Source organism: Leopardus geoffroyi, chromosome C1, assembly GCF_018350155.1.
Source record: "Leopardus geoffroyi isolate Oge1 chromosome C1, O.geoffroyi_Oge1_pat1.0, whole genome shotgun sequence".
Taxonomy (NCBI): domain Eukaryota; kingdom Metazoa; phylum Chordata; class Mammalia; order Carnivora; family Felidae; genus Leopardus; species Leopardus geoffroyi.
In genome coordinates this window covers 214,647,710-214,660,883 of record NC_059328.1, presented here as the reverse complement: position 1 = coordinate 214,660,883, position 13,174 = coordinate 214,647,710, and the positions used below count along the sequence as shown (strand labels likewise).

Sequence of the window (13,174 nt, the reverse complement as noted above, 5' to 3'; positions counted from 1 at the left end):
GAGCTGGAGCCGGGGCAGGGTGGGCCCAGGAGGTGGGTGAGAGGCCGGGAGCCATGGAAGGCCTCAGTCTCTGATGACCAGACGGGTTGTGCATCCTAGACAACCTGCGTCCTTCCGTTGGGGATGTGACCCTGAGGACTGCTGGGTGGGAAGTGGTGCTGCGGGCCAGTGGGTGCAGAGTGCTAACCCTCACATCTGTGGTGTCCCATTCATTTAAAGAAATAGAGTGATGCCCAGGTGGGCCTGGAGGCTGAAGTGAGGGGCTTATGTGGGGGAGGCCTGGGAGGGCGACAGGTATGGAGGAGGGATTTCACATTTGCCTTCTGCCCGTTTGTGTAGTTTAAGTCTCTTAAAACAAGAATGTACTTATACATTTCTTTTAAGAAAAGGAAAAAACAGATCCAGAGGTTGGTAGGTGACCCCAGAGAAGAGTCTGTGCATCGTGGGACAGACCAGGTAGTGGGAGAACAGGTGAGGGGAGCATCGGGTGTGCGCGTGTGGGGGGGGGGGGGAAGGAGTGGCCCCCCCTTGTCATCTGATGGGTCCCAGGGCCAAGGAGAAGCATGTGGAGGCTCTGAGAGCCTGGGCAGGTTTGTAGGTGGGGGCCCCCAGCCTGCAGACATAGCACCCGACCAGACAAGGGAGGCTGACATCCCAAGAAGATGAGTGGCAATTGGCTAACGGAAGAGGTGACGGGAGAAGGGTGTTTCAGTAGCAGGACAGCAAGTGCTAAGGCCCTGAGGTGCATGAGAGGCAGCTAAGTTCCAGGAAATGAAACTAGGTCATAGTGACCAGAAAAAGAGAGAGGTTGGAGGTGGGGAGACAGAGCAGGAAGGGCAGAGAAAGGTGGGAAGAGGTCACTGCCTCGTGGGCACACTAGGTATGTGAGTTCTATCGTGAGAGGTGAAGAGGGCCACCGGGAGCCCGCGGCCCGTGGGGAGGCTGGGCAGCTGTCCAGGTTGGAGTGGGCATGCCATGGTGTTGGGACCTAGCAGAGAAGCTCAGCTAGGGGTCTGCATGGGGGTGATTCTTGAGCCCAGCTTAGTGAGGGCCAGGCAGTTTGGGGAGGAGATACACCAGGCCAAAAAGCCTAAGTGCTACCCTTGAGGTCCAAACATCTGAAATAAGTGGGGTGCAGGTCCAGCCCTCCCTACCCCCCTCTCCGGCCAAAAGCATATGCGACTGGGAGCTCAGGCAGGAAAGATAGGCACCCCCTCACACCATGGAGTCACCGCGACAGGGCAGAATGAAGGTAGCAGCTGGGTGATGGGTCATGTGGGCCTCTGGGGTCCCCCAGCTCTGCTGTGGGCGCCCAGCTTTCCCACAAGAGTCTGAGTCAGCACCGTGGTGGCCGCCTAGAGGCTCTGGCCTTCCCCCGCCCCCTCCCCGCCACCCCGGCCACTTGGGAGAGTCATTTCATTTCTCAAATTAAAAATCCATTTTGTGCTGTGAATAATAGATGGGGTGAGCACTGGGAGGCTGGGCAGAGGACAGGAAGCTGGCTGGGGGGCGTTTTCCAGGACACAGAAGATACTGCAGAGCTGTCTGTGGTGGAGAGGGGGAGCTGGGTGGGCAGGGTGGAGGTGGGGGGGCGGGGCATCTCGCAGAGCACAGGCAGGGGTAGGGGCTCCTAGGCCTGTGTACTGGAGTGGCAGGCCCAGTCTATCCCCACTTACATGCAGGCCAGAGGGGCGCCGCGACGGTTCTGATCACGGCTGGGCTCCAGGCTGACCCAGGCCTGGCTTCAGGTTGGCAGCCCCCTTGGGGTGGAGCATTTTGCCCCTCACTTAGTGAAGGCTCAACAGATGTGTCACTGGTGGGACCACTGTGGTCCCCAGGGAGTGGGCGGTCTTCGCGAACCCTTCCCCGGAACCCAGACCTGGTGATGCCCACCCAGGAGGAGTGGGCTGGGATCTGGTCTTCGGCCAGGGAAGGGGCTGAAGTGAGGGTTTCAGGACCAACCCGCACCCCTCCCCTCTGCTCCTTGCACACCCTCAGCCCTTCTCTCTCCAAGGCGGCTCTGGGGGCAGATGCTCCCCAGCTCCTGCCTCCCCGGCCCCTAAGCTGGGCGTCCCGTTGCCTGGCTCCTCCGGGCTTGGCTGGGTGCTGCTGTGTCCTGTCATTCTCTTGCTCCTCAGTCAGGAGGTCACCTTGACAATGAGGTGGGGGGTGGGTGGGGGGGAGGGGAGCTGGAACTGGATGCCTCAAGGAGAGTGCACGGGAGCTGGAGGCCAGACCCCTGGTGTCCTCCCCCACTTGCACTCAGCTTCTGAGAAGGGACAAAGGGCAAAGAAGCAAAGGGCCTGGTCGCTCTTTGCTGGTGGGCTGTATAGAGGGTCTAGGACTGAGCGCTCACGGGCCCAATCCCCAGGCCACTCTGGAGAGCCCTGGTTACCTTGCTCAGGGGCTGGGTTGTCCTGGGAGTCTCTGAGGTTGGGTGTCCTGTGGGGGGTGCGGTGCTGAACAGAGCAGGCAGGATGGAGTGAGGCAGGCAGGTAGGGTGGCCTGGCCGAGAGCGGGGAGGCAGAGGAACAGATCAATGGCAGCTGGGAGTCTGGGAGAGGGATGGCCAGGAGGGGGTCCAACAGAGAGCTGACCTGGCAGGGAGGAGGGGCTGAGGGCTCAGGTCCCCCACCCCCTAGTGGCTGGCACAGCAGGGTCCCCAGGGAAGCCTGTTTGCTTTGTGCCTTTCTGTCGGAAAAGAGTCGGCTCCCTGAGACAATATCCATTTTTATATTTCTTGGAAATTTCACGGCATTCATTTCAGGGAAAATAAAAGCTGTCATTGCTAGAGAAATGATACCAATCAGGGCCTGAAAAGGCTGGAAAATTATCCTCCTGGAGACGGAACGTTGAGGGAAAAAATGCAGATTAAAAGCACAAAGAACCACTTTGCCACCGCCCTGCCCTCCCCTCCTCCCTTACGGAATCACCACATTTTACATAATTCCACCTCTCCTCAGTAGAATTAATTGGACCCAAGAAGAACGCGTGGGGCAGAGGAGGACCCTGGGATGGCCGGAGGTGGAGGCAGAGAGTATCCAGAGCAGTGGTATAGAGACGGATGGATGGACAGACACAGGAGAGGCAGCATGGGGGCAGAGGAGGCCACTCAGGGCCAGGGGCCCAGGACCCAGGCTGCTGAAAAGCCCCAGGGAGGGGACAAGGTGATGGGTCCTTTGAGCCCTTGTCTTGTTGGTGTTATCAGCTGGGGCTCCATGGCAGTCTTGGACTGTCTCGCTGTTGAGGCCAGTCCTACAGGCTGGAACTGGCAGGTCTGGGAGCACTGGTGCCTTGCAGGGTCCTGTGATAGGAAATGAGAAAGCAGAGAGACTCGAGAGACAGTAGCATTGGTCCAAGAAGCCCCGAGATCCCTGCGCCTCACATGGCCAGGGCCTGAGGGTACTGTGGTGAGCCAGGCAGAAGCGGACCCTGTTTCAGGGACTGGGGGCCTTGGGAGGGAGGTCCCACATTAAAAAAGCAAGTTGTAAGGGAAGAAGGTGGTGGGTAACCCCCCCCCCCCCCCAACCAGTCCCCTCCCTCCACCAGTCCGCATGGCAGGGGCCTGAGGCCTACATCTGAGGACAAGGGCTGCTGGGCAGAGCAGCCTCCCTCCTTGTTCTCAGCGGGGAGGGGCTCACACATGACTCTCCGGTCCTTTTCTCTCTTCCTGGCCAGGGACTTCCAGAGCAGTGGGGGCAGAGGCCAGCCAAGGATTGGGGGAAGGGTGCAGTTTCAGCCCTGAGGCCCCCTTCCTGGTTGCATGGCCAACCAAAACCCCAGACGCCCTCCCGCGAGGCATGGGTAAGGTCAGGGCTAAGGGAGAAGACCAGAAAGACCACGTATTGAAGCCTGCTCAGTGCCAGGCACCTTGCCAGGAGCGTGCAGGAGCTATTTCAGCATACCCCATAGTCTTTCTGGGAGTTCTCCCCGGGCGGTCTCCAGTCCTGTGGGCTCGGCTGGGACAATCCACGCACCTCCTGATCTCCAGCTTGAGCCCTTTTCGGGCCGGCGGGAGTGGGGGCATCAGATCAAAGGGGAACCCTTTCCTGGGAATAGCAGGCGGCCTCACTCTTCCCGGGACACAGTTGTACCTGGAATCCCCGATCCCGGAGCCTGCGCAAGACCTTCGGGAGCGTGTCCCGCAGCCGCCGTCCCCGCCCCCGAGCTGCCACCGAGCTGACAGGTAGCTGGGATGAAGGGTGGAAGAAGGAGGGGGCGCGGGGGGCGGGCGGAGGAGGGTGGAGCCGCCGGCGCGCCCCCTCCCTCGGGGCCGGCGGGCTGCGCGGCGCGCCGGCAGAGGAGGCGGCGGGCGCACGGAGAGAGCTCCCGCCCGCCCGGCTCCGCTCCGGCTCCGGCTCCGGCTCCGGCCCGGGCTCGACCCGCTCAGTTCCAGCTCGGCCCCGGGCGCGCACCTGCCGGGTAAGTGGCATCCGAGTCCGCTGCCGCCGCGGCCAGCAACGCGGCCACATCCGCCGCCGCCGCCGCCGCTGCGCCGAGCCTCCAGGCTTTGTCTGTGTCCTCGCAGCTCCGGCTCCGGCTGCGGCTGCGACTCCCGGGCTCGGCTCTCCGGCTCCGCGGACTGCGCGGCGAGGCTCCGCGCCCAGAGCATGGGGCGCTTGGGGTCAGCTCGCTCCGCGCCGGGGGTGAAACTTCACTCAAGTTTGGGTTCCGAGGAAAACCTGTTGAAGCCAGGAGTGGCCCAGGGCGGGGACGGAGGGGCGGGGGACGGAACCGGTTCCAGTTTCTTAAGGCCGTCGGGGTTTCTCTCCGATGCGGGGCCGGTTGGAGCGCACCGCTTGGGAAAGGGGCTGGTGGCATTATGGCCACCGAAGAGAAGACGGGGCTGGGGGCGGCCCTACGGACATCCGCGAGGACAAAGTTTGGTTCTTTAGCCGCTTTCTTGAACGTCTAGTTCCAGTGCAGCTTCTGGGGCCGCGTAGACTCGCCCTTGACCGCACCTCCTTTCTCCAGTCTCCGTTTTCCCCCTCCCCCACCCGGCCTTCGCTGTAGCAGGTCGCAGACGAGAAAGGCAAAGGGAAGAGAAACAGTCCTTCATTGAGGGCCTACTGTGTGAGAGGCCCCCGTGCACGCTGCTCCCCTACTTTATATCAGGGACCTCCCAAATACGCGGCAGGCATGTGTTTGCAGTGGGAGAGGAGTTAGGTTAAAAAAAAAAGGACGACACTGTGCGTGTGGGAGGTGGTGGCCACTCTGAGCCTTCCCCTGACTCATTCTTGAGTAGCTGGGGGAGGCCAGGCCCCAGACCCGCTAGCGGTTGGAGACACGGGGTGGCCTCCAGCCTCTGGACCTAGGCCTGCGCCCCTCCAGTCGTGCTTGTGGGCCCCGTCGGCGGCCCAGTGCCTCTCTGAACCTGCCTCTACCCTTCCCGCAGCTGCAGCCCGTGAGCCATGCGGAGGTTCGCCGGGAGGCCGACGGTCCGCGCATCCTGTAGCTGAGATCGCCAAGGGCTGCGTGGCGGGGCCAGCGGCACCATGGAGACCCCATATTCGATGACGGCTCACTACGACGAGTTCCAGGAGGTCAAATACGTGAGCCGGTGCGGCACGGGAGGAGCGCGCGGGGCCTCGCTGCCCCCCGGCTTCCCGCTGGGCGCGGGGCGCAGCGCCACCGGGGCCCGGGCGGGGCTGCCGCGCTGGAACCGGCGCGAGGTGTGCCTGCTGTCGGGACTGGTGTTCGCCGCCGGCCTCTGCGCCATCCTGGCCGCCATGCTGGCGCTCAAGTACCTGGGTCCCGGCGCCGCGGGCGGCGGCGGCGGCGCCTGCTCCGAGGGCTGCCCGGAGCGCAAGGCCTTCGCGCGCGCCGCCCGCTTCCTGGCCGCCAACCTGGACGCCAGCATAGACCCGTGCCAGGATTTCTACTCCTTCGCGTGCGGTGGCTGGCTGCGGCGCCACGCCATCCCCGACGACAAGCTCACCTACGGTACCATCGCTGCCATCGGCGAGCAGAACGAGGAGCGACTGCGGCGCCTGCTGGCGCGGCCCGGGGGTGGGCCGGGGGGTGCGGCCCAGCGCAAGGTGCGCGCCTTCTTCCGCTCGTGCCTCGACATGCGTGAGATCGAGCGGCTCGGCCCACGGCCCATGCTCGAAGTCATCGAGGACTGCGGGGGCTGGGACCTGGGCGGTGCCGCCGAGCGCCCGGGGGCCGCGGCGCTCTGGGACCTCAACCGGCTGCTGTACAAGGCCCAAGGCGTGTACAGCGCCGCCGCGCTCTTCTCGCTCACCGTCAGCCTGGACGACAGGAATTCCTCGCGCTACGTCATCCGCGTGAGTGCGTCCCCTTCTCCGGTCACCCCAGCAGCAGCCTGGGACCGGGGGCGCCACGGCCCCGCTCGAGCGCCCCCAGCGCAAGGCGACCTATGCGTAAAGGGAGGGAGGGCAAGGGGAGGGGAGCGCGCACCCGCATAGCGCGGGAGGAGGGCGCAAGTAATTTCCCTCGAGTAATTGCCGTGCTTAGCGGAGCCGCGGGAGCCGCAATTTCCCAGTCCTGTGGCAGGCTGTGAGAGCACGCAAGGAGGGGTGTGCCAGTGGGCTCGGGCGGGCCAGAATGCCAGGGGCCTCGGCTCTCGGCGTGGGCTCCGAGAGTGCCCCGTACAGGTGGGGAAGGTTGAAGGCTTACAGAAGGAAGGGTGGGGGGACTGGGTCCTCCTCCGCTCCCCGAATCTCCAGGCGAGACTGATTAGGGGTGGAGGTTTCCACCAACTTCTCTGGGTGGAAGGAGGGCTAACGTGCTTTTGTGCTGCTCCTGGGGCTTGCGACAGTAGGTGTCTGCTACGTCCTCTGTTTGGGCATTTGGGTGGAACTTCAGTCTGTGTGCAAGAACCTGACATGTTGCCCGCTGATCTCTGACCTCTGACCCCCGTCACTCTCCCCAGATTGACCAGGATGGGCTCACTCTGCCGGAGAGGACCCTGTACTTAGCTCAGGATGAGGAGAGTGAGAAGGTGTGGGGGCATGGGGTGGGACTGCAGGGAAGGCCTGGGGCTCCAGGAGGGATGGACTAGGGCCTGACACGGACCCCCCTCTCCCCCCGCCCTGCAAAATGTCCCATCTTGGTGCAGATCCTGGCAGCATACCGGGTGTTCATGGAGCGCCTGCTCAGCCTGCTGGGGGCCGATGCTGTGGAGCAGAAGGCACAGGAGATCCTGCAGCTGGAGCAGCGGCTGGCCAACGTGAGCGGGGGCGGGGGGGGGGCTGCCATGGGCCGAGGGACGACGCCGTTACGCAGGGCCATGTCAACTCCGATCTCCGCCTCCAGATCACAGTGTCAGAGTACGATGACCTCCGGCGGGATGTCAGCTCCATGTACAACAAGGTGACGCTGGGGCAGTTGCAGAAGATCACCCCTCACGTGAGTGCGGCCCGCCACGCACGGTGCGGAGGCATTGATGCTGGGACTCCAGGGCCATTGTTCCCCAGGGTGGGGCGAGGCCTTCCACGGCCATGGATTCCTGTGTCCTCCCGTGCGTCTCCCGGACTCCCTCCCCGTCCTCTGTGCTCCCTGCAACACCCAGCCCTACTGTCCCCCACCCTCGGCCCCACAGCTGCAGTGGAAGTGGCTGCTGGACCAGATCTTCCAGGAGGACTTCTCGGAGGATGAGGAGGTGGTGCTGTTGGCCACAGACTACATGCAGCAGGTGTCCCAGCTCATCCGCTCCACACCCCGCAGGTACAGCTGCTGATCACCACCCCCCCCAACCTGCCCCTCCACGTCCCTCACCCGCACCCCAGATGTGTCTGCTTGGTAAGGTTTGAATTCCCGTTTCACCTCCGTCCGGTAGCCACACTGGGGAGGCATGTGAAGAGCACTGGAATAGGAGTCCAGATCCCTAGGTGCAGAGGTGGCTCTCCCACCTTCTCTCTGGGGCCCTGGGCAGGGCTTGTGAGCTCCCTGAGCTGCGGTTTCCTCATCTGGGGAGAGTGAGGCCGACTGAGTCCGGACTCCAGAAAGGGAAGGTGTGGGTGCAGTTCTGCTGCCCCAGGGCCACCTTGGGGAGCGCCTCCCTGGTCTCTGCCCAGAGGCCCCCCAAGACCAGTCCTGAGGCAGACAGTCACCCCGAGTGCCCACCCTCCTACTGCATAGCAGGTCGGCATCAGGCACTTGTCTCAGGGGCCACAGATGTGTCCTGCTTCGTGTGGGCCCTTTTCCCTGACTGGGGCTCAGGCCACTCCAGGTTCCGGCTCCATGGATCCGGAGTGACCCCGGCTCCTGCGCGGGTGCCGGGTGTAACCCCAGGCCGAGGGGTCTGGAGTGGCGTGGCACGGAGCCCTTGGGTGGCCCTTGCGTATGGGCCTGTGTGGACACCCAGCCGTTTCCCCTGGCCCTCAGGATCCTGCACAACTACCTGGTGTGGCGCGTAGTGGTGGTCCTGAGTGAGCACCTGTCACCACCGTTCCGAGAGGCGCTGCACGAGCTGGCACGGGAGATGGAGGGCAGTGACAAGCCACAGGAGCTGGCCCGTGTCTGCCTGGGCCAGGCCAATCGGCACTTTGGCATGGCGCTTGGAGCTCTTTTTGTACATGAGCACTTCTCAGCTGCCAGCAAGGCCAAGGTCAGGCTGCCCTGGGCTTGGGGGTTGGGTGTGGGTGCAGGTGCTGGGCAGGGCGTAGAGTCCTCCCATGGCCTTGCGCTGAGAATGGGGAGCCCACATATTCCCTTGCAGATAGGGGCGCTCTGAAGCTCCAGACTTCTCACCAGGCCACCTCCCCCAGGAAGCCTACCTCATGTATCAGCCACAGGAGGGCTAGCCCCTCAGGCTCCTGCCCCCCCTTCTCTGCCATGCTCGGTAGATTGTTGCTGGGGCAGTTTGTGCTCCCAGACTGTGAGCTTTTTGTAAGGGGGGCCAGGCCTGGATCCCCACCTCCAAGGTCCCGCTTGGCGCTCAGGACCAAGCCTTAGGCCTGGGAAGTGGTACTGAATCAGTGGTATCCCTCGTGCCAGGTGCTGGGGGCCCAGAGTTAAGGCCTCCTGGGTTGACCCTTGATCCCTGACCCCTGGCCCTATAGGTGCAGCAGCTTGTGGAAGACATCAAGTACATCTTGGGCCGGCGCCTGGAGGAGTTGGACTGGATGGATGCTGAGACCAAGGCAGCTGCTCGGGCCAAGGTGAAGTGGACCCTTTCCCATCTGTAGATTCCACGAACACTTATGGAGTGCCTACTGCGTGCCAGGCTGGAGTGACAGAAGAGGCAGAGATGCCCCTTGTGGAGCTGGCATCACCTGGTCTGGTCTCGCCTGGCCTTGAGCCCGGCCTCTAGACTACAGCCTCTCCCTTGGGGGGTGGGGGGCCGTCTCCTGAGGCCCTGGCTGCCTTCTCGCCCGCAGCTCCAGTACATGATGGTGATGGTAGGCTACCCCGACTTCCTGCTCAAACCCGAGGCTGTGGACAAGGAGTACGAGGTGGGTCTGCCTCTGGCCCCACCCTGCCTAACCAGCTGGGCTTCTCCCGGCCTGTGGCCAAGACCCCCAGGGAGGCCTGCCACGACCGAAGAGAAGGAACCATGACCCTCGGCTGATGGCCCCTGGGGGGACGTGGGGCCCGCCCAGCGCTGGTCTGGCCATGCCCGTCGCCTGCCACTGAGCGCTGCCCATCCCCTGTGCAGTTTGAGGTCCACGAGAAGACCTACTTCAAGAACATCTTGAACAGCATCCGCTTCAGCATCCAGCTCTCAGTCAAGAAGATCCGGCAGGAGGTGGACAAATCCACGTGGGTGCCTGGCCCAGAGCAGGGCGAGTCAGGGAGGGAGGTTCCATGGGGAGAGGCTCCTTAGCCAAGGCCAGGAGGCTGGGAGCGGGCGGGTGGGGGTGGGGGGGCAAACCGCCTCAAAGTCTTGCTGGTGCAGAGGTCATGGGGCCTGGGCGGGTGGTGGTGGGGGCCGTGAGGGTGGGAGCTCAGCCTGGAGGAGGCGCGGGGCGTGGCCACGGGCTGGGTCACTAGGGTAGCTTTTAAGGAGGAGGGGGCTGGGAGGTGGGGGGGGGAGCGTGGGTCTCCCTAGCTGACCCCCACCTCCCTCCACAGGTGGCTGCTCCCACCACAGGCCCTCAATGCCTACTATCTACCCAACAAGAACCAGATGGGTAAGGGGGAGTGCCCCGCGAGGGGGCGGGGCCTGGAGGCGGGGCCAGTCTCCTGCTGACCACGCCCTCTCTGTAGTGTTCCCGGCAGGTATTCTGCAGCCCACGCTCTATGACCCTGACTTTCCACAGTGAGTACCCAACCCAGCATGAGCCAGAGCCAGCTCTGCAGCCCTGTCTGCTGGGTGCATGAAAGCTGCCGGGACTGTCCCGATCCGGGCTGGGCCCAGGGGTCATGACAGTGGCAGATCCTGGGTCCCCATAGTCTTACCTCACCCTTGGTTATTTAGAAAAATGTGTAGGTTTTTTTTCTTTCTTTCTTTCTTTTAAATGTCCTGAGTTCCCCCTTACCTGGTTTGAGGCTTCTTTAGGGGTTTCAAAAGTGGCTTAGTGATGAGGAAACAGGCCAAATCCAAGGTGGGGTGCCTCAGTTTCCCTCATGTCTTCCTCCAACCTGGTCTCTTCCCCTGTCCCAGCTCTGTTAGAGGTTATTTCCTACAGAGCAGCTGCAAAGGTATTGTTGGCCCCTTTTACATGTTGTATGAGGACTCTAAGGCACGAGTGCCCCAAGACCGTGGGGACACCACTGTGGCCTCCCTAGGCCACCTCTGGCTTGACCGGGGCCTTCCAGGGCCCAGGCAGCAGCGTGGAGCTCTCGGAGGGCGGGTGAGGCTGGGGCCTGACGCTGCTGCCGTGGGTCCAGGTCTTTGAACTACGGGGGCATCGGCACCATCATTGGACATGAGCTGACCCACGGCTATGACGACTGGGGTGAGGCCCGAGGGTGGCCAGAGGGGGTGTCGGGGGAAGGGAAAGGCAGACAGCGGGGGGCAAGGCGATGCTGGGTGGATTGAGACCCCACAGCCCCTCTGTCCCCATTGGCCGGTGGGTGGGTGGGAGAGGGGGCTTCGGGCACGGGAGTCCGTCTCCACCACTCTGCCCGCTGCCCACAGGGGGCCAGTATGATCGCTCAGGCAACCTGCTGCACTGGTGGACGGAGGCCTCCTACAGCCGCTTCTTGCGCAAGGCGGAGTGCATCGTGCACCTGTATGACAATTTCACCGTCTACAACCAGCGCGTAAGATGCCCTTGCCGCCCCTCAGGCCCAGCTGGGCGTGGACGAGGAGCATGCGCGCCCACATGTTCACACATGTGCCCAGGGCCCAGCTCACATGCCCAGGGTGTGCATGTGCACTCACGTGGGTGCATGGAGGAGTTCACGCAGACTCATATGGGGCACGAAGGGGTCGGGGCCACATCTAAATCCTCTGGGAAAGGGAAGGGGTGTGTGGGCGGGGGCCCAGGGTGGCAAGGCCTGAGGAAGGCCAGTGGGCGGCAGACAGACCCTGGCCCCTTCCCTTCTCGGCAGGTGAATGGGAAGCACACACTTGGTGAGAACATCGCGGACATGGGCGGCCTCAAGCTGGCCTATTATGTGAGCTGCCCCCGCCTGGCCCTTCGCTCCTATGGGGGGAAGGATGGGGGCTGATGAGGACTCCACGAGGGACGTGGGCACCCCAGCCTCCCCATCACATGGCGCTTTGGCCTGGGGGAGCGGGGCCTGTGACTGGCACAGGGTCCACTGGAAAAGGAGGGACTCCCAGGCTGCTTTGGGGAGAGCAAGGAGGGCTGCCTGGGGTTAGCCTTCCCAGGAGGGAGCACAGCTCAGGAAAGGCGGAAGGCAGGGAGCCTGGGGCTCGGCATGGTGGGTGGTGTGCAGAACAGGGGCCAGTGAGGGGCTGACTGGGGGGAGGGTGAGTCAGGTCACCGCACTGGGGGCACCGCAGCTCCACACTGTCACCCCCAGGCCTATCAGAAGTGGGTGCGGGAGCACGGCCCGGAGCACCCGCTGCACCGGCTCAAGTACACGCACAACCAGCTCTTCTTCATTGCTTTTGCCCAGGTGGGCCAGGTGGGGGCCGGGTGGGGGGTGGGCAGGGGTGGGGACATAGCTCTCGGCCTGCCTCTCATCAGCCACCCTCGGAGGCAATGGTCCCATGGGTTCTGATGAGGGCTCAAGGCCTAGTGTGCTGGGGTGGGGGGAGGTTTGCAAGGCTTGCTCAATGGACTCCTTGGCTTCAATTTCCCCTCTCTCCCCCTCCCCTCCCCGCCATGGGGCCCAGAACTGGTGCATCAAGCGGCGGTCACAGTCCATCTACCTGCAGGTGCTGACCGACAAGCACGCACCTGAGCACTACAGGTGGGCCTGCCTGCCTGGGCCTCCTCCCCTTGTGTCTGGGGTGGGAGCAGGTGGGGGTGGGGAGGGGCAGCTGGGGGGTAGTGGCCGTTGGAACCCACACCTGCTGGGTCTCTCCTCCTGCCTGCCCCAGGGTGCTGGGCAGCGTGTCCCAGTTCGAGGAGTTTGGCCGGGCCTTCCATTGCCCCAAGGACTCACCCATGAACCCTGCCCACAAGTGCTCTGTGTGGTGAGCCTGGCCATCGGCCCGCACGCCCTCACCACCCGCCCTGCACGAATTGCCTCCCTGCCAGCTGCTGGGGCAGGCATGGACCCGGCACTGGTCTGCTCTGGGCGCCACCCACCTTAAGGCCTCCAGGACCTGGCCTTCTTGCTATCCCTCACTTCTGGAGGGGCCCGGAGCAGGGATGGGGCTGGGCTCCAGGAGGCCATGGGGGTGAGATGCTGGGGTCCCCAGTCTTGGCTCTAAGGAGCCAGACCCCCTGGCCAGGGTGGATTGTACAGGCCCCACCTTCAATCTGTTCTTGCTGCTAAGTCTGGTCAATAAACTGCTGTACTGTTGTCTTGGTTTCTTCAGGGGCCTCCGGAGCAGGTTGGGCTGAAGGGGTCCCTTTGTGAGGAAGCTCAGGCCCTCAGCACCGCGGGGACCCTAGAGAAGACCTTCTCGTCCCTTCCTGTCCCCCCTCCCTGGCTCTTCTGTCTTTCCCACCAACCACCTGCTCCTCCCTCCCCCAGAGTCCCGCCTAGGCTCCTGTCCAGCTCCAGACCAGGCTCGTGGGGGCCAGAACACCAAGCCCGCTGGTCTGTGCTCCAGCATGACACTGGGACTCACTTCCCCTCAAAGTGTAGATATCACAGGCCAGGCCTTGGGCTCAGTGTGTCC

The 13,174-nt window shown here is 63.5% G+C and overlaps 1 protein-coding gene and 1 long non-coding RNA gene across 4 annotated transcripts; one reads left to right on the top strand and one right to left on the bottom strand.

The window, feature by feature from the left end:
• Positions 1-1,361: 1,361 nt before the first annotated feature.
• On the bottom strand, positions 1,362-4,197 carry LOC123599633. The gene is made up of 4 exons (XR_006713235.1): positions 4,095-4,197; positions 2,598-3,304; positions 2,396-2,505; positions 1,362-2,150 (listed from the first exon to the last, which is right to left on the bottom strand). It is a non-coding gene; the product is annotated as an uncharacterized LOC123599633 (long non-coding RNA).
• Positions 3,634-12,852, top strand: ECEL1 (endothelin converting enzyme like 1). Of its 3 annotated transcripts, none has more exons than XM_045481719.1 (18): positions 3,634-4,186; positions 5,396-6,287; positions 6,896-6,964; positions 7,082-7,192; positions 7,279-7,371; positions 7,565-7,689; positions 8,350-8,572; positions 9,027-9,125; positions 9,345-9,419; positions 9,623-9,726; positions 10,039-10,097; positions 10,174-10,225; positions 10,798-10,865; positions 11,048-11,172; positions 11,464-11,529; positions 11,902-11,997; positions 12,218-12,294; positions 12,425-12,852. In XM_045481719.1, the coding sequence occupies exons 2-18, from the start codon at positions 5,496-5,498 to the stop codon at positions 12,522-12,524; spliced, it is 2,334 nt and encodes a 777-aa protein (XP_045337675.1). In that variant the 5' UTR covers positions 3,634-4,186; positions 5,396-5,495; the 3' UTR covers positions 12,525-12,852. The 3 variants fall into 3 exon arrangements, with proteins under 3 accessions (XP_045337675.1, XP_045337676.1, XP_045337674.1); XM_045481720.1 differs by lacking the exon at positions 3,634-4,186 and adding an exon at positions 4,262-4,422 and having other exon boundaries at positions 11,882-11,997; positions 12,425-12,540; XM_045481718.1 differs by lacking the exon at positions 3,634-4,186 and adding an exon at positions 4,264-4,422.
• Positions 12,853-13,174: the final 322 nt, after the last annotated feature.

Bases quoted from the DNA above. Each gene is read 5' to 3' on its own strand.
- ECEL1 (XM_045481719.1), top strand. From the start codon at position 5,496: ATGGAGACCCCATATTCGATGACGGCTCACTACGACGAGTTCCAGGAG. The intron at 6,288-6,895 runs GTGAGTGCGTCC...CACTCTCCCCAG, and splicing joins CCTCGCGCTACGTCATCCGC to ATTGACCAGGATGGGCTCAC. The intron at 11,998-12,217 runs GTGGGCCAGGTG...CATGGGGCCCAG, and splicing joins TCTTCATTGCTTTTGCCCAG to AACTGGTGCATCAAGCGGCG.